The 26,540-nt window shown below is 45.9% G+C and overlaps 1 protein-coding gene across 2 annotated transcripts in view; it reads right to left on the reverse strand.

The window, feature by feature from the left end:
- Nucleotides 1-2,561: 2,561 nt before the first annotated feature.
- Nucleotides 2,562-26,540, reverse strand: part of LOC121670076 (vascular endothelial growth factor receptor kdr-like) — a 120,762-nt gene continuing 96,783 nt past the window's right edge. For both annotated transcript variants that reach the window (XM_042039827.1, XM_042039826.1), the window contains exons 22-30: nt 26,082-26,179; nt 25,131-25,253; nt 24,925-25,036; nt 20,318-20,417; nt 19,674-19,779; nt 18,440-18,564; nt 18,126-18,204; nt 15,426-15,520; nt 2,562-7,585 (exon numbers count right to left, since the gene is read on the reverse strand). In XM_042039827.1, the coding sequence (XP_041895761.1) occupies nt 7,381-7,585; nt 15,426-15,520; nt 18,126-18,204; nt 18,440-18,564; nt 19,674-19,779; nt 20,318-20,417; nt 24,925-25,036; nt 25,131-25,253; nt 26,082-26,179 (1,043 nt within the window). In that variant the 3' untranslated portion in view covers nt 2,562-7,380. The remainder of the gene's footprint in view (nt 7,586-15,425; nt 15,521-18,125; nt 18,205-18,439; nt 18,565-19,673; nt 19,780-20,317; nt 20,418-24,924; nt 25,037-25,130; nt 25,254-26,081; nt 26,180-26,540) is intronic.

A 26,540-nucleotide genomic window follows, 5' to 3' on the forward strand; every position in this document is an offset into this window, starting at 1 on the left:
CTCACAGGGCTTGGAAGAGCTGACAGAATAACTCCATCTCTTTATCTCCTCTGTGGTCAACTCACATTCTGAGGAATAATCTCTGTATCCCGAAGGTGAACATTTTAAAGCTCAGAGGAAATACTTCTTCTTTACTGGGTGTTATTTCTGCTCAGTGAAGAAGAGGCTGGAATCAGCCCCAGGGGTTCTGTGTGGATCACGTACTCAGGGTGAGCATCATGAGTGACAAACTCTTAGGAAGAATATGGGAGGCTCTCCTAATTTATTTCATTATCCTGACATTTGGCATTTGATATTATGACAGCTTCAGTCCTGTTACTTCCTGGGAGCCACAGCCCTCTCTGAAAGGCTCCTTGAGGAAATCTGGACCAGGAGTATTTAGAAACCATGTTACTCTGCCCTTGTGGTCAGAGCAGATGTGGAGTAAAGTCCTCAGTGACTGCAGAGATGAGAGGAACAGACAGGTCTCACTTTGTGCCTCGGTGCACCTGCAGAGAGGTGAAGTGAGCTGCCACAGCTGTGATTCCCTGAGCTCTGGCTCCTGAGCCCCTGGAGGAGTTTAGGGAGAGCAGTTTCTCCTCTCAGAGTTTTAATGAATCTCATCAGGCTGTAGGAACAACTGCCACTCATCACTGACTGTGCTGACAAAAGAATGGTTATTTTATGGCCCTTGTGGGGCTTCTCCCACTCTCCACACAGAGCCAGCTCATCCCAGTGTAGGCAGCAAGGGACTTTCTGTGTGCCACCAAAACTGGCCATAGAATGTGTTCTGGGAGCCTCTGGAAGCTGTGGGATACTGGAAGGTTCTGCCACAACGTTATCATCTACTGCTTGTGGCCTCTGTGTGTCCAAAGCACTGAGAATGAACAGCATTTTCTACTCTTTCTAAGCCTTTGCACTTTATAAACCCTCTCAAGTGAAGTCTGAGTATGGGAGGAAGGAAAAAGGACTTGACTGGAAATCAGCTGGATTCCCTTCTCAGCTGTCTAATGTCACCACTACCAAATCTGTTTATCTTAATCCTTTCTCCTGCTAGTCCTTATTTTCTCCTGGGATTCTTATCACCCAAAGCCGCCAAACTTCGATCCTTTAGGCTGAGATTTTCTGATCTGGCCTCTCTATGTGCTGCTGCTATAAAACCAAAAATCTTTTCCATCCCATCCAGCAAAAGTAAGGGATGGAGAAATTACATCTCCTGACCGAGACCTAAGAGCAAAGCTTCCATTTCTGCATTCCCAATGTTGTCCGTTTTCCACAAATTCCTTTCTGAGCCTTGCCATAACAAGGGTCCCTTCCACAAGTGGAACTCAAGCTGGATGTGATTAATAATTCACATTTAGTGCTAAAAGCAAATCAGAGTTAATTTTGTATATTTTGCTTCCCCTCTTTAATCCGTTGCTTCGGCGGGAAGGCGGCTCCGCAGCCCAGAGCTGGCGGTGACTCATGCCTTATACAAGGAACTAAAACATTCTTTAGTTTACAGAGAAGAATGTTCCTGCTCATTATGGGGATGAAAGGAGATTGCTGCATTTCAAATGACATGTATAATTTAGACACTTATTTCTAGGACTGTTTGGAACAGGGAATGAAGAGAAGCTAAAATGTTTGAAGTGACTTGAGTGCTTCATAGTTTTTAATGTGACTGGCAAAATACACAGCCCAATAACTTTTAAGGCTGCTAATGGAAGAATGGCTCTGAAACTCTAACACATTTCTTTTTTCTCTTTCCTAATACCTAAGCCATGAGTAGAAACTGGTATTTGTCAGTCTGTAAAATAAAAATCTTATTTTTTTTTCTGCTGGTAGTCACCCGCTGTGCCAGCAAAGTGGAAAGGGGAATGGGAAATGGTATTCCAGAAAAACCAGCCAGCTGGTGAGGAAAATGGCAGCAGGTCTGCTGCACTTGGATGGAGCTGGGAGATTTTTTCCTTTGGCATTCTGAATATTAAACCTTCACTACAAAAGGAGAGCATGGAATATTCTGTATTTCAACAGTGCAGAGTTTATTCTAAAGAGAATTCAGTAACATATTGGGTAGTATTTATTTAATTGTGTTCTTTTTAGAATAGTATGGCAAGCCAAATCCAACATAATTTCTGGAATTTTGAGGCTGAACAAGTCCCAAATGCCCTCATGCTCTGCAGATTATCTTCACAGACTTCTGTACTTCCACGCTTTGGTGACCATGGGCTGTCCTTAGAAGGCAGAATTGTGATTCTCTCTTTTCTCTCAGTCCCATTTATTGAGATATTTGAGAAGTAACCAGACACAATGTCTGTGCTCCATGGGCTGTTCTTGGCAGCAGCTGGTTTGGTGCATTTCTCCAGCAAATTGCCCATTTTTTTTGGAGGTCTGTGAATCTTTTAAGCAAACACAGTGGGCAGTTCCCTCTGAGCAGGGAGAGCGTGGCAGCCTCTGTCCTAACTTTGGAACCCCCTGTAGAAATTTGGATGAGATCTATGCCTTGTAAAAATCTCTCAAAACTGTTGCATTATTTATTTTTATTCTGCTCCAAGGACAATGCTTTTCAAACCAAGAGATGACACAAAGGAGCCCTGGGCTGTATAAATATAGAATCTTTTTATTTTTTTGGTTAATAGATACAGTACAATTTTTGACTACATAAGAAAGCATTGTTTTCAGTGCATACATTCTTCAGACAGACAGGAACATGGCAGACAAACATTCCTTGGTGGTTTGAACATGGCTGTTGGTTTATTTCTGTAAGTCCCAAGTTCCTGGCTTTTCCCAGTTTTCCTTAGTTTATTTCTGTAGGTCCCAAGTTACTGGTTTTTTCCCAGTTTTCAGTGGCTGCTTTGACAACTCAAGGTCTAAGGAAAAATGAATGGAGTACTACCAGGAGAACAGGATGCTGCTCAGTGCATCCCACACTGGTCTCCCTGTAACCCTTGTGGTCCCAACTGACCCAGGCCAAGCTTCCCATTCTATATTCACAAAATATGGAAATAACAATGTCAAACAAACCACCCAGTGCTTGGGCACAACACTTCCACAGTCCCCTGTACACTGCCTGACTCCTGAGAGGGTCAAATCCCAAACTCCTCCCTGAATTTTACTTGTGCAAGATGGTGCTGGTGCCATGACTTTGGCAAAATTCTTTCTGTTCTTTTGTGATGTAGCAAAAACCCAGGAAAATGGATCCCAGCATTTGGCCATTGCATTTTCAGGGAAGGAGAAAAGAATTATTGCTGCCTTTTGTGGTTTTTATTTACTGTATGATAAGAAAAAACTCCAGGCTGATCTGTGAGTATGATACTGATCCTGAGCAACTCCTGCATTCAGGGAAACCTGATAACGCTTATCTTGCCCTGTAGCTATTTGCTTGCAAACCGCTCCTGGTGTGCCCAGTTGGTGCTGGTGGGATTTAGGGATCCTGGAGCCCAGCCCACATCCCCAGAGCTGGGAGAGGCCAGATGGAATCTGCAAAGTGAGACAGGATGTGAAGGATCAGTGAGGAGATAAATCACAAGTGTTTGCCTGGCAGTTCCAGTACACCTGCAGTGTACAGGAGAGCAAATCCAATGAGAGAAACACCTGGATATTCTGGGCTATCCTGGGCATTTGCCAAGCAGGTGACTGGAGAGAGGGTTTGTGTCAGTGGATGTCAAGCAGAGCAGCTGGGGTCTGCAGGAGCCCTAAATGTGTTCACCTGCAGCAGTCAGGGGTTTGTTTAACACCGTTACTCAGACTTTGAGTTTTATCTGAATTCCTTGATATCCCAAGAGGATACTGTGGGCTCAGCATCCTGCCTGGAACCCCCTTCTTGTGAGGATAACTTGGGAGAACCTTGCAGAAACCTCATTGTTTGAGGAAAGGACGCTGGGAAAGATCAGATTCACACAGTCACCAGCCTTCATTTTGCTCCAGACACCAATATTGAAAAATCAGTAGATTAAAAAGCTTCTCCTTTTCAGGGAAGGACACAAAGAGACTTCCAGACGAACTAATATAAACTAGTTTTCCATGGCTATATAGTGAGTATTGAATGTGAAAAACGCTTTAGGTTATCTAGTTCAGCCCCTGCAAGCACAGGTTAAACAGCAGTCAAACCATCCTACACCTGATCTTAAGGAAAAGGCAGAGCAAAGCAATCCAAAGGGACTGGGAGGGCAAATATCAAGAAACAGATGAAAAGCAGAGAAAATAGGAGACAGGAGATTGTTACAAACACCAGCCTGGACATGCAGGTGAAGGCACTTGGACACCTAAGTGGGAGGTGATGGAGAGGAGGCAACACAATTCCATGGAGAGCTCTGAGCTCCTCTGCCCCGATTCTCTGGGCTTCCAAGAGCACAAAACCAGTAGGAGGGAGCACCAAACAAAGGAAACGAAGGTTCATGTTAATACAGATCCCACTGAGCTCAGGTTAGAGAAAGCAGCTGGCAGACAGGAGTTGAGTAAGAATCCCTGAGACGTCTGAAAAAATAATAAACATCACATCATTTAAACAGTTTACCCCTTCTGATCCTCTAGCCAATCCACCAGCCTCCAATTAAAACCCAGGCAGTGGAAATCCCTCACCTTTAACATGAGCTGCACATGGTGACACTTCCAGGAACGAGATAAACCTGCCAAATTCTTCCAGATTCCTGTTTCCTAACTGAAACTAAATAACGAGGAGAGTAATTGAGAGGCAGAGAGACACAGCCAAGAGAGCTGCTGTGCCGTGGCACTAGTGGGGCACTGTAAACTGGAGCCTGGCCTGCAAGCATTAGTGAAATGTTTAGTACAATATTTAACTCTGTTACATGTGGGTATCTCTTTCTCTTTAGACTAAAATGTTACAAATTTGACCATATAAATGAATCACTATATTTGTTGCTAGGGGGTACACTATATACATCGTTGGAAGAAGAGAACAATAATTAAATTAAGGGAGGCGAGAGAAGGACAAACAAAATATTAGTAAATAAAATAGAAAATATGTTCAATAATACTTTTCAGGCAATACTTTTGCTTGTTACATTTACTATAAGGAGGAAAATATCTTCCACTCAAAATAAACATTGGAAACAGCTGCCCAAACATCAGTCAGTCCCTTCCATCGCTGGACACTCGGATCTGCGCAGGACATTCTCGATTCTGCCACTGCAGAGGAGCCCTCAGATTTGGGGGCTGTCAGTGCAACCAGGGGTTTAAACATCTCGAGCCTGTGCCCTGTTTCACCACCTCAGGTGGCACAGAAAGGCTGATGTTTGTTACTGAGAGCCAGAAGGGCCCTGGCTCCCCACAGTCCGCTGGGCTCTGCTCCCCAGACGCGCTCCTCGGAGAAACCCCTGCAGCTCGTCCTTCAGAGAGGGGGAGGCCATGTGCTCAGCTCACCCAGCAGAGTTCCCCATTCTTCCACAAAGCACAGAGCACACGTGCACGTTTTGTTCCTACATTTCCAAGTTCGTAAGTGAAGGTTTTTCAGCGCCCTTTTCTCACCCTCCAGCTCAAGGTGCAGTAACAAACTGAGGCCAACTGAGTAGCCAGCTGATGCCATCGACAGCAGAGCCACACACACTGTCTGCACCTGCTTCTCCTTTGCCTCATCAATAACTTATTTCCACAAGAACTGATTGATTACTTGATCAGAACTATAGGTAACTAGTAAGTGTTTGATGAAAAACGGATCCAATGAGCTTTCTGGGGCTCATCAGAATTCTTTCCCAGTAGTTTCTTCTCTTCTATGACCAGCTCTACTTAATACATAGGTACTAAAATACAAAGCAGTGCAAAATGACCATAAAGCAACTACAGCCCACACCTATCTACAGGTGCACTATGAGCAGGGGGCTCTGGAGGGACTGCACGTGATTAATAAGTGACTTTGAAGTCAAGGAGAAGGAGGCAGTGCAGTTCCCCAGAACCCATCCTTCAGATGCTTGAGCATTCACAGTTAACGTGGTGTGGGGTTTGGAGATTTGTTTTCCCCTTTGATAATACCTGAGGCTTGTTTGTGATTCCTCCAGCGTAGCCCACTGCAAGCACTCATCCAGAAAAGCTTCCTTCGCTGCTGCGAGGGTGTGCAGCTGTCTTTGCCAAGGTAACATCATCATTTTGCAAGGGTTGGATTTCATCCCCCTCTAGTCTGAATCATGAAGAAAAATTCTTTTCCCGCTGAAGAAGTCAAATCAAGGAAGGAAAGGGAAGGGCTGTGCAGAGCTTGGAGGAAACTGCACAGGGAGCCACTTATAGGTCAGTTTGTAACTCAGGAGGTTACAGCCCTCGCTGCCAATGAACGTCTTGCTCGTCCTGGCTTTTTCTACTTGCAGCCTGGAGAGCTTTCCCATGAATCTCTCACATGTGAGAATTTGTGATCCGTTCAGTCCTGCTGCAACAAAAGCTTTGAATTACCCTGACCCCAGGAAGGGATTTGAATGTGATACCAGTATGTACCTTGGCAAGACAGTCAGAGATAAATGCGTGTCACATGGGCTTGCTTAGCATGGGCCAGTATCGCCAGGGTCAAACCCTTGGGCACCCACCACAGAATCCAGAGGAAATGCTTTTTTTGTGTGTTGCTTTAGTAAATAGCCTGTGTGCAGAAAGGAAACATAAAAATGCTGCTGCCCTGCTGGTGCCTCAAGGGTGTGTGTGAGTTTTTGTGTAACTCTCGTGCTGGTAATGAGAGTTTTCTGCACATTTAAGCAAGCGTGTGCATGTCAGCTGGGAAATTCTGTTTAAGTTAAGGTTCTTATTTAAGGCAGTGATTTTGTCTTGCAACCATCACAGATGCATCTCCAGCAAGGTTCCCTATTGCATGTCTGCTGAATAAACTGCTGTTTGAACAAGGGGGAAGCCCAGGGGATCAGATTTAACCACACTGTGTGTCCTGCTGGCCCAACAGAGCAGGCACACAGGTACTCCCAGCTTGCTTTGGGCCATACCATCTTTAGGAGTGTATCCTCTGGGCAGTGGAAATTATTAAATCCAAATTGCAACCAAAATATCTTGGATTTCAAAATATCCTAACCAGTCCCTGCAGGATGTGTGCAGGGCCAGGAGCTTGAATCTTGTGTTCCCAACCAGCTTGGCATGACCCTGATGGAGTGAAGTGCGAATGCAGGAACCTCTGGATCTGCCAGCGCCAATGAGCAGCCCCAGCCAGGGGCAAGGAGTGGCAGCAGTTCAGGGTTACAGCTCCTACTGTGACTCTGACAGACAGAATGTCATTAATTCACTGCAGATCTTGCAATAGGCCTTTAAAGAGAAGAGAGAAGATGCCCTTAAATTGTTTCTAATCACATCCGAGATGTGCCAGAAGAAACAAGTGAAGCATTATCCTGGCAGAATTCCCTTCTGTTTTACCCAGGCTCCCCGGAGGCACAGGAGAACCTGGCAAGGCTGAGGTGCAACCTGTGCTGGGGGCACTGGTTACACTGGGGGGGCCGAGTAGTGGATGACGGAGTTGTAATCCGGAGGAGGGCTGTGGCATTCCAGGTTGGGATCCATAGGGAGCAGGACAGAGTCTTCCAGGGGGAAGTCCATGGTGTCCTCTTCCACCTGCACTGCTGGCTGGTACTTGACTGTCTCGTGGTCAGATAGGATGGATTCCTTGCTCCTGCTCACAGCTCTCCGCCTGTTGGGAACAAACATTGGGATGTATCCACCCTGGCTCCATAATTATTGGGCAAAATTATGTCTTTAAAAAGTAAATATATAAAAATGTCAATTTACCTCTATAGCACTGTGCAAGACAGTGACGTTTTACTGACTGGATGAAGGAACTGAGATAGATATTTTAAATAACTCAATGTTTTAAAAATGGATTTAGGAGTAATTCCAGGAGCTCTGCTGCCCTGTCCTTTCAGCTCACCACATTTCAGTGCACTACAGATCTCTTACTTGTAAAGGCACCTGTCCTATACATACAGTAATATCCTCCCTCATTGTTCTGACACAGGTCAGTAAAAATTTGACTTTTCTGAAAGCAGAACTGAAGGCTATGACTTTTCTTGAAGCATAATAAGGGATGAAATACTGAATAATCTCTGACAGACTCTAATTTAAACCGATACTGAAAGCAAGAGTGTGCATTGAACATGCTCAGGCAGTGCAGGGCAAAATCCCTTTTATACTCCCCAGCCCTTTAACATTTCTGAGCCAGGGGCTGGTGAAGGGCAGTGGTTGCAGCATTGCTGTTGCTTTTATCTCCTGTCTTCCCTTGTTCCAGGTGATGGAGGCACGGGGCAGAGCAACTTCCATCACATGGAGCAGTCTCAGGGTTAAAAGCAGGAGAACCCTGAGAAGATTTGTATCACAAGGTGACTTTGAGGAACAGCACAAGGGTTGTGGAGAACTAAAAAGGTTCCTTCTGTCATAGGCTGCCTTAAAAATAATGTTCTGTCAACCTTGGTTTCTGCCATCTGAGCAATTCATTGGCAGAGGCCTGGATAATTGAGGGGTGATTCTCAACAGGATCCCAGTGTGAGAATGGCTTTTGAGCTGCTGCACTTCGCTCAGGAGCCTTTAACTGCAGCTCTTGGGAAGGAACCTCAGTCACAGACTTATCCCAGCACTGCTCAAGTGTCAGGTCAGAATAACTTGAATGTGCCTGGGAGAATTAAAAACCAGGCAGTGCCCAAGCACTTCATGTGTGTATTTCATGTGTGTTTAAAGGAGTATAAAGTTACGTTTTAATGACCCTAAACCAAATCTGAATAGTCAACAGTTCATCAAATAATTGTAGAATTCATGACACTCATTTTACTGGCACTGCTGCAGCCCCCAGCAGCTGCTCATGGGCTCACTGGGGTGCTTTAGGAGGAAGGCAGAGCCAGTTCCTGCTCCAGGGAACAAACCAACAGCCAGGAGCCAGACACAGCAACTGGAGGGAGGGGAGCCAAAGCCATGAATAGGAAAATAGCAGATCCAGGACAGGAGCTCTGTGTGTGTCTTGTTTTGTGGTGGTACAGCAGAGAGCAGGCTGGATGGTCACACAGCTCCTTTCAGATGGAAAGGGTAAATCTGCCCTGCTGGGTTCTGCTGCTGGGACTCTACAAGTTGTGCTCCCTTGCCTCTGAATCTGGAACCTGTCAAAAGCGTCAGGTTTCCCACAAGCTGCAGGTATTGTCACTGGCTGACAGAACCAGTGTCACTATATTAAAAAAAAAAAAAGAAAATCAGGATTTTTTCTGGTTCTGGGAAGATCCCAGGTGTTCAGAGCACTGGCTGGAGTAGCCACTGGTTTCTGCTCTTTGCACAGCCACAGGAACAGCCTGTAGGCTCCATCTGTGAAATATCTACCCCTGCAGTTCTCTGCTGTGGGGGAATGTGTGGTGATGTTCTGTACATCAGTCACGAAGCTCTTGTGCAGCCAAATTCAGCCATAACACACAGCTGCAGCTCTGCTCAGCTGCAGTGGGACATGGGCTGTCTGATTTTAGGTGGGATTTTAGTGTGCTGGGCTGGCTTTCCATGGCAGGTTTGCATCTCCAGCTTTGGGAAGTGAACCTGAGCTTTAAGAGCCAAGCCACCATGTCTTGCATGTCTAGAATGAGATTGGGTTCTATGATTTCTGCAGTTTATAGAGCAAAGCTGCTGTTCCTGTGCTTTCAGACCTGCACAAGGCATTGGAACCAAACCTGTGCAGCAGCAGAGCAGAAATCCTAAAATAAATAGTAACCCTGAGAACTTCAACAAAAAATGTAGCGCCCTCTGCTTTCACAACTAAGCTTTTCCTCATTGTCCAGAGAGAAACATGAGTGGAAACTCCTTATGTATCCTGGACATTTGGCAGCTGTCCCTTCTCTACACACACAGCTCATCTGCAGACAAACTCTTCCCTGACATGAGCAAAGGAACCACAGCTTTGCCTCACTGTTTATTTATGGAATTCTCTTTTTGTTGCTCACTTCCATTGACTCGTGTCAGACAATTCCGTGGATGCTCCAGCTTCCAATTTGCTAGGTATTAAAGTTGTCACTGCAGACAGGGAGAAGCTTGAAAGTATCTGTTGAACTTGGCCCCAAATCTGCATGTCTCTGAGTTATTAGGGTTTGGTTTGGCCACACAACGGGAAATTTTCAGCCCCCTGCAGACTCCCAGCAAGTGTTCCTGTTGGGTTCCTGCCCCGTGGGTCAGGAGATCGGATATCTGGGAATAACTCCGCCTGTTGCCGAAATCAGGCTGGGCTTTGAAGGACTCCTAAATGCTGCCATCTCCTATCTGCTCCAAGCACAGAAAGCTGATGAATTAGGTCCGAAGGAAGTTGTGTCATTTGCTATCTAATGGCAGACCAAAATGCAATTAACTTCCAGTGCTATTCCTTTAATCGAAAGGCATTTCCTAATGAAAGCTCTCCAAGGGGCTTTGCATTTTTCCCTTTCATGGTTCTGCCACTGACATTGGCTCTGCTCTGCATGTGCAGATGCTGCTCCAGGGGATGAGGCTGCAGCACCCCTTTTTCACCTGCCCTTGGCATCTCAGAAGCTGCCCCAGCCCCTCAGAGCTCAGCCTTGCCTGGGACATGGTGCTTGGGGCTCCAGGGCACACCAAAAGCCCCTTTATGGCCCAGGCCACTTGGACTGCCCTGTGTAAGGCAGAGACCTTCTCCCTGAGCCCCCCAATAAACACTCTCTGACTGGAGGGGTTAGATTTGATTAATCACAGTTCTGCAGCTCCACAAGTTACTAATGCTTATATAATTAAACCATTTCATTAAAAGCTGGCATTCCTGGGTTCAGTGCCTCTCCTGGGCTGGCACTGTGTTGCCCACGAGGTGTTTCCTCACTGCTTTGCCTCTGCCTGACCCCCCAGTGCTGTGGGAGCCCATCAGAGATGCTCAGTGGGGATAAATCTGCTCCGAGCTGGGACAGTCCCAGCCCAGGCTCCCTTGTCAGTGCTGCCACCACAGCACAGCACTGAGGATTGAGGTGGGAATTCCACAACATTCAGCTGGAATTCAGCTGCCCACGGACCCCAAATTGTCACATTTTGCAGTGACCACCCTGAGAACTCATTTGTCCTTGCACAAGGTGTCCTGTCTAGGGACCCAGCCTGAATATTAAGTAATCTTCCACAAACTTTTTAGTTTTCTGAAGGTGCCAAAGTTGTTTAGAAGATACCACAGAGGAAATCCTGCAGTAGCTTGAAGCCCTGAGTGACCTACTGAGGCTTTTTCCTCCTACTGCACAAACCAGAGATTTTTGAGGTAGAAAAATACTGAAATCATCAAAGAGCTGGGAAACCATTAGTTGAGCTGTTTATTTTATGTGAGAGGGAGCCAGTTTCTGTTAATCTCAATTTTGGTGTCAATGACTTGAAGAGGAGTGTGGAGAAAGAGGGATGGCTGCAGGAAAACCACCCTGAGCAGGGAGGGATTCCAGCCCCAAGTGCAGCACTCACTCCAGAGCAGCTCCTACTGCTCTGCAATTAGAAACCCAAGTATTTTGCCCTGAGTGGGAAAAACTAATAGACTTTTCTGTCCATGTAGGAAACCTGGCCGTGTTCAGAAGCTGTGTTTAGGGAAAGATGAGAAATTGGGCTGATTGCTGCCAAGTAGGGCAGTTTGTCTCATGACTACATCTCCTAATAACATGTAGGAGCTTCAGGGCTTTGTAGGAGCTTTCAAAGGTGTTTAATGAGGCTCAGAGTAAGAGTGGTTATTTTTTTTTATTTTAATTTTTCTGCAATTAAAGAAATAAAAGGGTTATTTTTTTCCTTCTGGTAGCAATGACTGATTCACAGTTTGCTTTAATACATTTTAAACTGAGTGCTGTGCAGTAGGAATTTCGTCCTGGGTTCCCCTCTGGCAGTCCCAGTGCATCAGCAGTCTGCTGGCAAGGAGAACTCGAGGGGTTGGGCTCAGGGGTTCATTGTTTGGAACCACTTTTAAACACAAATTGCAGGTAACAAAGTTTGCCCAAGCCAAAGCCACCCTCAGGTCCCCTCACATTTGTGACCAGGCTGCTCAGCTGTGCCTGTCCAAAAGCAGTGGGATGGAAAACACTGCAGTCAAATCCACTGCCTCTCACAGTTCCCTTCTAGTCCTTGCTACTGTAAGCACAGAGCCTAATCCTTGAAAAAAATCCTTGAAAAAAAAGTGGTTTACATAACTCCTGAGTAGCTACTCATTCCAAATTCTAGTTTGGAGAGCTCAGATCAGGTCATAGTGCAAGGTGCTGCATGACACAACAATAAATGTATTTATTATCTTCTGAACTCCATTCTGCCCTGGAGCAAACATGTTTCCATGCCTCATTTCTCTGAGAAGGTGCAAAAGGATTCCAGCCCAATCCTGGCTGTATTTCTTTTGTGCACTTTGTGTTTGGACATGTCTGCCTTCTGTTCCGAGCAAAATCCAGCATTTCAGTATTCCTGACTTGCCTTAGGCCCAGCTTGGCTTTGGCAAAGGCAGAGCCCTCAGTGATGGGATGTGGATGCAGCATCCAGAGCCCAGAGCGGATCAGCTGAGCCTCAGCTGATCTTGTGGGCCTGGGCCAGAACCAGATCAGGGCTTTCTGAGCAACAGAGGATAATTGGATTTGGGGGGAGAAGGGGAAGGGCTAGGGGAGGACAACTGAGCAGATATCAAACCTTTTGTCATCTTAAACAATAACTTGATTATAGAGTCTCTGGGAGAATTTTAAAGCAGTGCTTGGCAGTAGCCTGATAATACTGTGAGATGGAACCTGACACCAGAGTCATCCCATCATTAAATCCCTCTGTGCTCCCTGTGCTTCCCTGAATGCTGATTCCAGTGTTGTTATCCCAGTCTATCTTTCCATCTCTCACTGCAGCTGCTGCTGTGACTTTCTACTTCAGCAGGAGAAAATGCTCAGAACTTTCCTGCTCTATTTTAGCAGCAGGGAGTGCTCAGACCTGCTCAGTCCAGCCTAACAGTGAGCCCAGGCCCAGAGTATCAGATTCATCCTCACTAAACTCTTGACACTGACACTCCATGGTGTGTGCTGTTGGCAAATTTTAAACTCAACAGAGGAATGAATGCAGGATAAATAAACAGTGAGATTTTGGCAAAAATAATAAATGCAGCCACCCTGGTTTAGAAAACACGGTAAGCCTTTGAACAGTTTTGTTTTAGAAAAGAAAGACTTTGAAAAGGATCCAGGGTAAATGTTTTTGATAGAGAGAGATACACAATTAACAAGGGTGACTTCATCTTCCCTGTTAAACCCACACTCCCTTCTGACCTCTCTAGATTATTCCACAGGCCTTGGAGCCTTGTTTGTCCACTTATCAGTGCAGGAGCACCCAGGGGTGTCCTGTCCTCAAACGAGAGGGCTTTGGGGTGCCCTGCACTGTTAAAGCTGCTCTTTGTGCCTGTGAGGATCTGCAAGATTCCAAAAAAAAGGCAGTTGACAAAAAAGCTTCCTCAGCTGGACTCCAAACATTCAGGGAAGGATGTGGCCAAGGAAAACCACACCTCTGTCGGTGCCATGGGAGCCAGGGCCTGCGAACCAGGAGACAATGAGCACAGCTTGCTGCAGGCTCTGCTGGGATGGTCTGTCAGGGTCTGCCTGGCACAGAAAGGCTCAGGAATCTCATGCTGGATGGAATCCCTCTGGAAGTGTTGACTGGAAGTGGGGAGAGCCCAGATGGTGGGGTCAGGCAGGGATTCAGTGACCCCCACAGAGCCTCACATTCATTCCCAGTGGGCCTGATAGCAGTTCAGAGGGTTTTCCTGGAAGTCTCTAAAGAACAGGCTGTTATGGAACTTTTGTGTTTCTACATCTGGCTGGATGCTGACTTTTCAGATTTTCAGGAGAAAGCCTAGAAGGGGCAGAGAGGGAACCTTCCTCTGCCAACTCTTTATCCAAACAGGAGAAGTGCAATAGAGAAAAGTTGTCAGGGGTGAGTGACAGACATCCTCAGAGGGATAAATCCCACCAGGGAGGCTGCAGTGTGCATGTTGGATTTGTGTCAATGTGACATCATGCAGGAAAGAGGTGAATCAGCCCAGGTAAAGCAGCACAGAAATGCAGCTCCTGCCATTTGAGCTCCTGTTTTTAGAGCTGGTGCCATTTGGTCTCCATAGCAATGGATTGTGCTGGCAGGAATGCTCTGGATGTGTGCAGGGGATAAAAACATGGAACTGGATTGGGATCTCTGCTAATCCCACCAGGTCCAGCCCTACCAGGAAAATACTGCTGGGCAGCACCATTCCTGAGGCCTCACCCCTATCCAGCACAGTCCATCGCTTTCCAGTGCTCCTCTTAGTGTCGCCCACCTTTCCTTCTGAAACCTTCTCCCTTTTCCTCCTCCCCTGCCTTCAGGGAAATTGTGGCTTTTGAGACCTGAAAAGACAAGGCAAACCCCTTCCACCTGCTTTTCTCTCTGAGTGAGAGTCAACCCCTCCAAAACACTGCCACACTCTGACCATGCCCTCTCCTGGGAGCTCTCCCACAATATCCAGAAGGGCACCAGGCTTCCTCTCATCCCTCATTTCTCTTGAATGCAGAAAAAGGCTGCCTTGCTGTAGAACAAGCAGCTGCTCTGCTGGGAAAGGTCATGGAGTTCGTCAGTGTAGAGAAAACTCATGCAAATCTCAGCAGACTTCTGAGGAAACCCTAGGCAAGTCAGTAATTAGCTTAATTAACTGAATAGACAAGGAATTTGTTGCTACAGAATAATTTCTTTTTTAATATTTTGGGCAGCTATTCTTTGAAATTCTGCATGTTGACATCTGAATCTGTGAAAGGGGTTACTGTTGTTAGGAAAGTGGAGAAGGCCTTTTTCACTACTGGGTCACCTCTCTGCCTGTGTGGTTGTTACTGAAATACAAAGAACTGTGAGCAAAAAGCTAAAAATCTGCTTTTAATCTTCTGTATTGTACTATGAATGGATAAAAAACCAGCAAACCCCATCCCAGCCTCTGTTTGTAAACCAGGTGTGAACAATACAACCCCAGGATCATGGAGGTGGTGGGATTTAGGGAATTCTCTGCAGGACTGTCTCAGAGTGATGATAAAGCAAATGTAGCAGGCAGGGTTCTGGTACAGGCACTGCTTTGCAGAGCTTGGGCTGCTCTTTACTATGCACAAGCCTTTCAACTCTACTCACATCCCAGCTGCAAAGGTGCCATTCCTTCTGTCTGAGTTAAATATACACACTGGTATGATTACAGTCAGCTTTTGGGTTAATAAATCAAGTTCTTCAAACTTCACTCCATCACTAAGAGAGAACACTGGGGAGGCAGTGAACAAACAGCTAAACTAGACCTGTATAGTCTCATTTTCTCCTCCTATCACTCTCTATTTGCAGAATCTGCCGCCCCTTGATCTTAAAACACATTAGCCAAGCTCTTCTGGTTATGGGGCTGAAATTCAGAGTTCCTCTCCTCTCAGCTTGCCTGGATATCCAGAGGTTTCCTTTTGGCATCAGAAACAAAATTGCAAATTTCAAAAGCATTCCTCTGAATGGAAGAACTGTCTGAAAAAGAAATCCCCCAAAGTACTCACGCCAGAGCCATGATCCCATAGGGCCAGGAACGGATTTCCAACCTCTTGGGGCTTTTAATCTCATCCGACGTCAGCACCATCCCACTGTCTGACTCCTGAGGAGCAAAAGGGAGGGAACATCAGGGATATCTGGAACCTGTGCTGGGACTGGTGTAGGAGCTCTCAATCCTTCAGGATATGCTCTTATCAAGGCCTGTGTTACCAATTTTTATCCAAGTGTTCCTGATAATGCTGCTCTGGAGCCTGGGAATGTTTCCCTTGTTTTTATGGCACTAAGGTTTTGGATCTGCATTTCCAAAGAGCACCCTTAAAATGAACATATCAAAAAATAATTTGACATTTTCAAATTTGAAACTGATATTAAGCGTGACATATGGGCACCATGTTCGTAGGATAGCTGAGATATGAATAGACTGAGATTCATAAAGAATATATCCAATAATTCTGGCTGGGCTCCTCCGAGGAAAAGCTCCCTGAATACCTGCTGGAAATACACAAATGGAAACACTGGGGTTTGAAGGAAGTGGAAGTTCAGCAGCATTTTGTAAATGCAAGTGCTTTGCAAAGACAGATGGCCCTGGCCTGTATGGATTTTTTAATGAGCTGTCCAACAAAACTGTCTTGATTAAAGTTGGGGTTGTGCTTGTGCTGCACTTCAAGCTGAGTCTTGAGGCTGCAGTTAAACTTTGTGCTGAGTTTATACACATACACAGACATCACTGTCCTCATTTGAAGTAATTTACTAATATTAAATGGTCTGGGGCTTTCTTTGCATTTGAAATATTTTGTAATGCTGGAAAGCTACACATCTATGCATTTGTCAGAACCAAGACAGCAAAAGCCAACATAGAAATGAAACTCTACTTAGTCTTATTTTACCAGTCAAACTGATCAAGATATAAGAAATAATCTCATCAAACAATAAATAACAAGCAAAAGCCTTTTCATACATGCTCTGGTCATCTATCAGTTGTTAATAAGGTCAGTTTATAAACGAGTTTATAAAGTATAAAGCAAAATCCTGAATTAATGAGGTCTGTCAAACCCTCAGTAAAACCCAGCTTGTCTCTGGAATTTACCTTGACTGTTTCCTTTTTAAACACTCGGTCTAGGAACAGTTTATCTGAGGGCTGCTCTGCATTTTGCTTACACCTCTCTGGTAAAAGAATCTCCACAGAGATGGCAGATAATTGCACAATGGCAGGAAGGTGTGGTGGAGCACTTGGAGAGCTCCAGGCAGCTCTTTGAAATAATGACCTAATGACTATTCAGGGTGGATAATTAAGAAAAACTTCAATAACCCAAGTGCACTTACTTTGTCCAAAAGCAGATCACACACTGATTTTGCTTTAAAAGATCCTTGTTGAAACATCACGTTTATTTCTGATTTCTTGAGGTATTATCACCCTTTTGGGAAACTTTTCCCCCCTCATGTAAAGGCTTATTTGAAAATGCCACGAACAGGGAGCACTTAGGCAGGTAATGCTCGTGCTGGCAGCAATAATCTCTTACTGAGACTGGATTGATCTAGCAAACGTCTTTGTGTGATTCACAGGGACAGATTTTATCCTGCAAGAGGGAAGATGCAGGAACCAGGGAAACTTCTAAGCCTTCTAATCCCGGAGATGCACTGATAAAGAGGCAGAAATTCCATCTGGCAAAATGCGAGGCAATAATGGGCCTCAGTTTGTGCTCAGCAGAGAACAAATGAGAAATGAGGCTGTGTTTGTCAAGGACATGAAGTATTTCCAGGACAAGCTGGAGCTGGAGACTTGAGCTTTCCCAAGGGAGCTGCTCTGAGGAATGGCTCTGTCCAAGAGGGACTCTCAGCTGGAGCCTTTCTTTCAGCTTCTCCTCACCACCTGAGGCTTCTCCTCCTGTGTCAGGAGGATTCCTGAGGGATTCAGGCTTCTTCCCTAAATTTTGATCCCCCTGGAGCATTTGTGCATTGCAAAGGTCCCTCCTTAGGGGCACAGAAGGTGCCATTGAGGCAGCAGGTGGGGACAGCACATGGAGCTGCAGCGAGGGGCTGCCTGAACCACCGAGGGAATTCAGGAGATTCTTGCAGATTTTTTTAAATAAGAAAACCCAACCCATAATTTCAGTGGAAGCCAACATGCAGAGCCTTCATTCTGTAACAAAACAAACCTTTGTTTTCCCCTGGAGGGAAATTAAACCCTTTAACACTCTCCCACCCTGCAATGGCATTAAACTACCAATAAATAAATTCACTTGCAGTGAGGAAAATCCAAGGTTAAAGTAATTTGTGTGAATCAAGACCAGGAGCTTGAATCTTGGTCTTGTCTACCCAGAACTGAACACCTTCACCCCCACCAAGTGAGTGACTGTCAGCCAGCCAGAAGGTGTTCTGGACACATTTCCCTCAAAGAGCTTCATTTCAATGAGCTGCCACTTTCTTGTGGTGCAAAAATATCTTGAAATATGTAATATAAAGCCCTTTAGCCTGATCAAAGCCAGGGCAATCACACGTGAGCTTATCTTTAAATTATTTGTTAAGAGAAATGCAGGTCCTTCGTTGTTGTCACACAGCCCCAGGTGTGAAATGCCAGGACCAAATCTCCTGTCTGATTTAAAGCTCTCTGCTACCAAACAGATTTCAAAAGCTCTAATGAGTGTTTCTGGCACTGGTGACGAGTGATCTGTGAACCTGCTGGGGAAGGATGCAGTCACCTCACTTACCTCATGCATCACTTTCTCCTTTTCCACCGGCACCTCATCAAATGTCTTCACACTCAGGGGTCTCTTCTTGCTGTTGTTGCTGAAAGCAGGGAAGTTGAGGGGTCAGCATAAAACCCAGGCAGATGCTGCACCAGCTGTAGCTCAGTTACATCCTCACACAGCCCAGTTTCCTGGACCACAGCTCTTTTTTCACCTCTTGTATCTTAACCAACACCATGATAAATTTGTCTGATTCTTTCACCAGCCATATTAAGAGAGGCCACCAGACAGTGAAATGTTTCTTGCTGCCCCACCCCTGTATCTGTTTTTCTCACCCAGTTTCCACTGCACTCCAGCGATTCACTCCGTTGTTCAGGTTTTCTTCCACAGGGCAGGTTTTGCAGTTGGATTCTCCGTCTGGACACAAGGTGATATTCAGTGGAATATAGTCTTTGCCATCCTATGAAATGAGTAACAGAAAAGAGCACAGAGCTGCTGAAGTTCATTTTGTGCTGCATCTGAAATGTGAGAGGTTATTGTATCCTACAGAGCTTTGTGCCAAGCAAGGACTAGACTGCGTTTCAACTTAACTCTGTGATGCTTGTTCAAGGTGATTATGATGTTCCTCACACCCTGTAGAAGTCATGGAAGTCAGAATTCACACTTCATCCAAGAATTACTGTGCAGGAGGCTTTGGTAGGAAACTGGGGCACTTTGGGAACCCTGTGATGTGGGGTGGCTGAACATGGCCTCAGATCTTCCAGTCCTGGTCAGAAGCAATTGCCCATGTACAGACTGCTTGGTTTTGTTCAACTTCAGGGGCTTGGGAAGAGCCAGACCTTAAAATGGGAGCCTGAAAGGATTTAATTTCTTGTCCTTCCCAGGAATTGATGCTGCACATGGTAATGAGCTCTGCATTGTCATTATCCCCCTGCAGCAATCCTCAGGAATGACTCTGCCTTTAGCTCCTGAAACTATTTGTCCAAATTTCCCTGTGCTTCTTTTTTTTTGTTTGTTTTTAATTTTGAGAAGCAGTTAAGTGCCCTATTCCCTTATCATGATTTTTATGTCTCCTTAATTTACTTTGGTTATAGAATCAAACTCACAAGCTCTTCATATTGCAGACTGGGCCCTCTTCAACTGAGCTCCACTAAATTTGTTTACAAACAGGAAGGAGCTGGAGGAGAGTGTTTAATTTCTTCTTCAATTAAATTGACAATTGCATAACTGGTCTGGTTGTTCTTACTGAAGAAGAAAACAACTGGTTTAACTATTATGAAATTAATAATGATAAGATAGAATTTCTGTGCTTTAAGCTGCATAACTGTAAAGCTCCTAAGAGCACTGGTGAACATAAACTTGGAAAATGAGAGACAAAGGAGGTGGAGAAAATCAGAAGTAAAATTAACATTTGAGTAGTTAACACTGTCATTACTCATCCCAGCAGGCATTTTCCTTGTGAGCTCTGGTAGGAAGTAAAATCTCTCATTAGTGCTCAATAACCTTCACCCCTGCACATGCTCACACGTGTCCACTGCATTTATTAAAGACAGGCTGGCCCTGCTGTACCTGCTGCACGTTGGCCTGAAGAAGATCCCCCAGGCGCTCCACAAGCTCGGTGAAAGTTGGCCTCTCCGTGGGGACTCCATGCCAGCAATCCAGCATTGTCTGGTAGCTGGAGAAAAAAAACCCCAGGGATTAGGGATGGGAAAGGACAGGAGCTTCTCTTCCAAACTGTTTCATTCCACTGCTGCTTGGTTTGGTCAGTCTTTGGATTAAGACCAGTTCAGATCTCCACATGCTGAAATTCTCTTTTAGTTTCCATGTGGGATGCTTTTTGCTTCCATATTGCTGCCTCAGCTGAGCCTGCAGGCTTTTGGTTTTCACCTAACTCAGAGTCTGGCTGCTGGGCCCTGCTGATATTGCTGACGTAAGTCCTGGTTATGGATACTGGGTTTCTGTCACAGAATCTGAAGTCTGAGCTCCATGAACTACCACTGACATGGGGCATCTGATCATCTTCTTGTTGGCAAAGGTCAGGCTGGCTTGGGCTGTCCTTAGCATTAGTCTGTGCTGTCAGACACCCAAAATATACCCAACCACAGCTTTACTGAAAATAAAATACACAGCTGTGGTCTCCTTCCCCCTCCCCACTTAAACACAATCTCTTTTGTGAGATGTATCAGCTCCCAACACAAGCCAGCAGCTCTTACACTTCAGGAGTGGAATACTCTGGAGATCTCATCCGAGTCCCTTCCTTGAGCCGCCGGCAGAAATCCTCATCTATCTGCACTCCAGGGTACGGAGAGGCACCTGGTGGGAGAAATGAGAGGGCTTCAGCAGGGCACAGTCCCTGTTCCCCAGCCTAGGGAACTGGTGATCTCTGCTGAGCATTCGAGGTTTCCCAGAGTCTGGCAGTAACAGGAGCTCGAGAGAAGAAGGAGTTGCAGTCACTCACATTCACATTTTTTGTTTGGAAACCTGTTACAGACTCACTGTGTCTTTAGAGATTTCAGTCACGCTGTCTCCTCTGCATTTGGGATACAATCAGGACCACTCCAAGGTAAAACAGGGCAGAGGAGAAATGAACTTTATTAGTTTAAGACTTTAAAGTATCTCTTGGTCAGTGGTAGAAAAGTTCCAGCTCATTCAATGGGTTACTTGGTGCTTTCCAAACTGTTACCCTGCCAGTATCCTGCACTAAGGGGATACACAGGGAGTGAGTAATTCCTGCTCATCCTTCATTGCCTTTGAACCCCTGTGAGCAAGTGCAGAGGAGGCTGTGGGCACTCCTGCCAAGGACCATCAGAACCTCGGTTCAACCCCAGGTGTGGAATTGCAACCAACTACTGAATATGCATTATCCATTCCTACAGGGAAAACTCCCTTGACAGTGACCTTCCAGCTTTTCAGCCTTGTTTTCTTTCCTGACTGTGCGTTCAATGCTGTTTACCTTGAGTGCCACTCAAGTGTTGGCTGAACCCTGGGAGGACAGATCGTGGCAACTGGAATTGTTTTGCAGAGATTGAAGGCTGTGAAGGGCTGGGAGCTTTGTGTTAACTCCCACAAAAGTTTGGGAGAGTGCTCTGGCATCTGAGTAATGCAGAGCTCACAGGTAAAATTCAGGAGAAGTCTGAGCTGAAGTTTGAAATGTTACTGAACCTACTGTGGATAAAACTAAAACTTCTAACTTCCCTCCCTCCCTCCCTCCTAAGCAAAGGCTTCCTGTGCAGCACAACCCTTGTCTTGGACATTTTGTCATCCCAGAGGCTGGATGATGAATTTGGAAACAATTTAATCAAGTTTTAACGTAGGGGATTGAAAGGAATCTGTATCCAGCCCTCGAGGAATCTGTGTATGATTTACTGTCTGTAACATTCCTGCTTATTTCCTGCAATTTTTCCCCCCATTTGGGAACACCATCATGTGCTGTGCACTTGGGGGCACAACAAGAACAGCAGAAATCTTTTGGAAAAAGCAGTAAAGAGGGGGCCAAAATGTGGCTGCTTCCAGAATTATTCTACTCTGTGAACCTGGGAGCCGAGATCCCAGCACTGCCTGAGAGGGCATCTCAGCACAAATGGGCTCCAGGCCATCCAGAGCCCAGGGATGCTTATCCACGGCACATCTGAATTCCCTGGATGTGCACGTCCCAGAGCACAGGACTGACAGTGTTCCCTGGAGCTGTGGAAGCTGGAGATAGGCAGTACCATCATTTCTACTTTATACCTGGATTTTCTTTCCCAGTCTTGCCTTTGGCCTGTCACTGTGCTCAGAATAACCTGGTAATTAACTGCTCATCTCACAGATGGAGATTCCACTTGATCTCGCAAGCTGAGGTCTCTCTCTTTGGTGACATTACAGATCAGATCAACTGCAGGGTGTTGGTGAGAGCAAATACAGGGAAGGCAAAGAGTAACAGTGATAGGACAAGGAGTAATGGGACAAACTGGAAGAAGGGACACTTCAGTTAAATATTAGCATGAAATATTTTACTGTGGGGTGGCGAGGCCCTGGCACGAGTTGCCCAGGGAGGTTGTGGATGCCCCAACACTGGCAAAACCACATTGGATAAAGCCTTGAGCAACCTCATTTAGTGCCCACGGCAGAAGAGATTTGGACTAGATGATCTTCAAGGTCCATTCCAACTCCTTAACTTTCCACGATTCTATGATTCATTTTGGATTGCAGGATCTTTTGGTAGTTTATATTTTGCCTCCTACCAGCTGGAGGCAGCTCAGATCATAAAAGCAAGGAACTCTCCCTTTCCCACTTCCACCCAGCACTGTCTTTATCCAGACTATGGGATAAGTCTAACAACTTGGGTTTGGAATGCTGAGACAGCTTGGGAGAAGTGTAGGCTGGAACATATGGTGTAAGGCCTACACATGATGTTCTCCTTAGGGGAAATCTCCTCCAAAACGCTCAAAGATGTGGCATGCATTGGATATGGGAGCCCTCTTTTGATCTTGGTTTAATTTGAGTGGGATAATGAGATGCTGATGTTACTACCAGGCCCTGCTTGTTTACATAATTATCTCTGATTGCTTTTGGAACAGTGCACATTGAAATTCCAGGAGACACCGACATTCTGTACCAGAAGTGATTTCAGGATGTGCTGCTGGCACTACCTGACACGAGGTGCACTGACCCCATTTGAATAATTTAAAGCTCATTGCAAACTCAGCCCCAGATGGAAATTAATATTCCCTCAAGTCCTGATCTCCCTGTGTATCACCAAAGCAGATCCAGGCTGCCAGCCTTTCTGCAGGCAGCCTATTGTCCTTCACTCAGCTTCTGACCCCGCAAGGACCCAAACTAAACTCTGCATTTTCCTAATCAGTATTTTTCCATTTTTTAGAGGGTGCTCAGTCTGTGGGACCCAGTGAGAACAGCAGCTGTAAATGGGAGCCAAAACACACCCTGTGGCAACAACAAATAACTTCCATCCCGTGGCTCTCAATGATCTGTAAAACTTTTATATGAGAGAATTCAATCAGTGACACAAATCCTTAATTAAATATTTATCGTTTGAGCTGCAGATGTGAGCAGTGCCAAACCACAGGCATGCCTGGATGAGCTGGATGAAAAACCCTCTCAGAGAAAATGACTGATTTTGAGCCCGTGCCACCGATTGAAAAAGCAGTTTGTGATCTATGTCACACCCAGGCAGAGGCTGCTGCACGGGTGGCAGCCCCTGCAGCGATTTGGGAGAGTCTAAACTCAGAAGGGGACAGTGCCAAGCAAACACTTCCATTAAGAAAGGGGCTAAAAGAAGCCAGATAAAATGTTTTTTAGAAACAGATTAAAATAGAGATTAATTTTAGTGACTGGATTTTAATTTGTATTTGTGTTCAGTACTAAAGGCCATCTGTTAAACTCTGTCAGGACCTTTGGGAATGATACCCAGTTTGTTCCTGCAGTGCCCCTTGGATTTATCAGCATTCCATTCCCTTGCTCCCAGTGGAGAGCCTGTCCCCCCGAGTGTGTCTCTAGATGCTGATGCTAAAGCCTCTTCCTGAATAATCTGGGGAAACTGGGGCATTCCTGGTGCTTCTGGAGCTGTGACTTTCTGTGGTGCTTCTAAACCTGCAGCAGATGATGCTGTAACAGAGCCACGGAGGTGTCACCCTAAATAAACAGGGCTGAGCCCCAGGGGAAACAGGAGCTGCCACTTGTTTCAACCACTCGAGTGTGAACTTTCTGCTTGGTGTGCAGATGTGGACTAGGGAAAAGTCCACATCAAAGACGTGGACTGAGAGCAGGTTATGATTTTGCAGCCAGCCCTAAATAAAGATTAGGATAGAAACAGTTCCAGACTTTGCATTTTCACTTGACATCTTGAGCCCAATCATTAATTTCAACTGATCCATGAACTAGAGATAGAAGGAGATTAGAGTTTGCTTTAAAATCCAGCAGCTTAAGTTGACAATGCTTCTTGTTTTCTTTTGTCTGCAAATGCTGATTAAAAAGCCAGAGCTGACATTCCTAAATTCCCTCAGGAAAACAAATCTTGCCACTCTGCAAGGAGAATCTGAGAGCAGCAAAGTCCAAGTGTCTGTAGGGCTGCTTGTCTAAGTCTCACAGCTTTATCTGCTGGACAGTAACCAGAGCTCAGGGAGGCTGAGATTTCTAACAGCACCCTGGGATGAAATCTCGAGTACATAAAGAACATCATTATTACTCTTTTAGAAATGTTGTGGCCTGCAAATGATGCAGCCACAAAAGCCCATGTTCTACGTTTGGTCTGCTGCCAAAAGGGTTTAGGCTGAGCCCAGCACTGGTTCTTGTACCAACCCAACAGCAGCTGCTGCCAGTAGATTTTTTCTTACCTAGAAAATCTCGGATTTTGTGGGGTGGATGATCAAGCTGGGATAAAACATCGTGTGGGCTCGTGTTCCATGGGCTGCCAGCAGCAGCAGCAGCCAATGTGCCCACAGCAGGGTGACTCTCTGCAGCCTTGCAGCTGTGGGGTTCCCCGGAGCAGGGATTTGATGGGAAATGTCATTGCTCTCCAAGAAGTCTCCCGCTCCCCAGCAGCAGAGGCTTGCATTTTATCTCTGGGCTCTGTTGCTTTCACTTGGTACAAATTTCAGGTCCAGGGTTTAGGATTTTTCTTCCCTCCTCCCCAGGATTTTCATGTCCTTTGTCAGGTGGATTTCTCATTGAAATGGGCTTTATTTTACACCTGATCTGCCCTATGCACTTGTCCTCAGTGAAACAGAAACACTGCCCCACATGATCACCTTTTGTTAAAAAGCTTTTCTTAGCTAAGCAGCCATAAATTAGGGGGGGAAAAAGGGTTTGAAACCATTCTTACCTAGAGAAAATATTTCCCACAGCAGCACTCCAAAAGACCACACGTCACTCTGTGTGGTGTAAATTTTGTCAAAAATAGCTTCTGGAGCCATCCACTTGAGTGGAAGCCGTGCCTGAAAGCCAGAGACACAACAGGTTGCCAGAGCTGCTGGTACTGATCTGCCCAAGCCCAGCCCGAGAGTAACAATGGAAGCTCCTTGCACTCACATCTCCCTTCCGTACGTAGTCAGGGTCTTTGTAAATATCCCTGGCCAGGCCGAAGTCACAGATCTTGACCACGTTGTTCTCGGACAGGAGGATGTTCCTCGCTGCCAAATCCCGATGGATGCACTGCCAGGGAATGACACGGGGTCAGAGGGGTGCTGGGCAAGGAGCCCCTGCTTGAGCTGGAAGCAGGAGAGCTTCTTTGGGAATGGGGAGAGAAGTGAGCTGCTGTTGGGAGCAGGTTAGAGACGGGAGGGGGAATCTGCTCCAAATACACTGTGATATGCAAAAGACAGAATAACTCAGGGAACAAGCCAATATCAGAGTCAGTTTTCTGATTTTTCTGTCTGAGATAACGTTGCAGTTATAACAAGGAAGGGAGTCCTATTTTCTAGTTAGCTGATCACTGGGAAGTCTGGGAGAGGCCAAAAAGCAGCTGCAGCTGCAGCTCCATTTGTCAGTGCAGGTCCAGGAGGGTGTGAGATGGGGGTAAGTGCAAGCTCACAGTTGTGTGCACACTTTGGCCCGTGGATTACACTGCATTTACTTGAAAAGGTGTTCCACAGGCTACAAACTACTCCCTGTAGTAGCCAAAGGAGGTAAAGGAATAGCTGGAGACTGCCTCCTCATTTTTCAGTAGTGCTGTTGCTGACCACACTAAAAGGAGCTTTCTCTACAAGTCCTTTCTGCATTTATTTGAGGCAGTTCCACAAACTGTCCCACAATCTGTATTCACTCCTTCTGTCTAAACCCTCCTGCTGCAGATGCCAGTCCCTGCAGCCAAGAACGTGATGGATGTTCCTTCACAATCCCTTCTGTGCTAATTACTGCTTAACCACCAGAGCTAACGTGATCTCCAGCACTGTAATGTAGGAGCAAAAAGCAGATTACTCAGGCTTAAAATTGTGTTTGGGTTTCTTCATATCAGATAACGCTGTGCAAGAGTGAGCTCACTTTTCGGGAGGCGAGGAACTCCATGCCTTTTGCCACCTGGAAGCTGTAGCAAATCAGATCCTCCAGAGTCAGGGGCCTCTTGTACAGATCCTCAGCATCTAGGAGAGATCAGAGATATGGCAAAAGCCTGCAGCAACAGCTTCAAACCTGTGTGGCACTGGTGCCGCCTGTGTGCTGATGGCCCCAGTGCTGCACTGAGTGGTGGCTGTGAGATCTCGGCAGGGTTACAGCTCTGGGTGAGCAACCACTGACCCGGAGGCAGAAGATCAGATGATTAACAAAGTTCCCTCATCCATTAGTCACTCATTTAGCTACGGGGAAAACAACACCTGAGGATGGGAGTGAGGGAAACTTTATAGAGAGGAGCTCAGGCACAGAGTGACCTCACAAATAGGGTAAAACATTCCTATTTCTTCTCTCACACAACAGGAGCAGCTTTTGCACACAAAACAGTGCTGC

Source organism: Corvus kubaryi, unplaced genomic scaffold (genome assembly GCF_017639235.1).
Source record: "Corvus kubaryi isolate FWS band 111438036 unplaced genomic scaffold, C.kubaryi_AGA036_p1.0 37395, whole genome shotgun sequence".
Classification (NCBI taxonomy): Eukaryota; Metazoa; Chordata; class Aves; order Passeriformes; family Corvidae; genus Corvus; species Corvus kubaryi.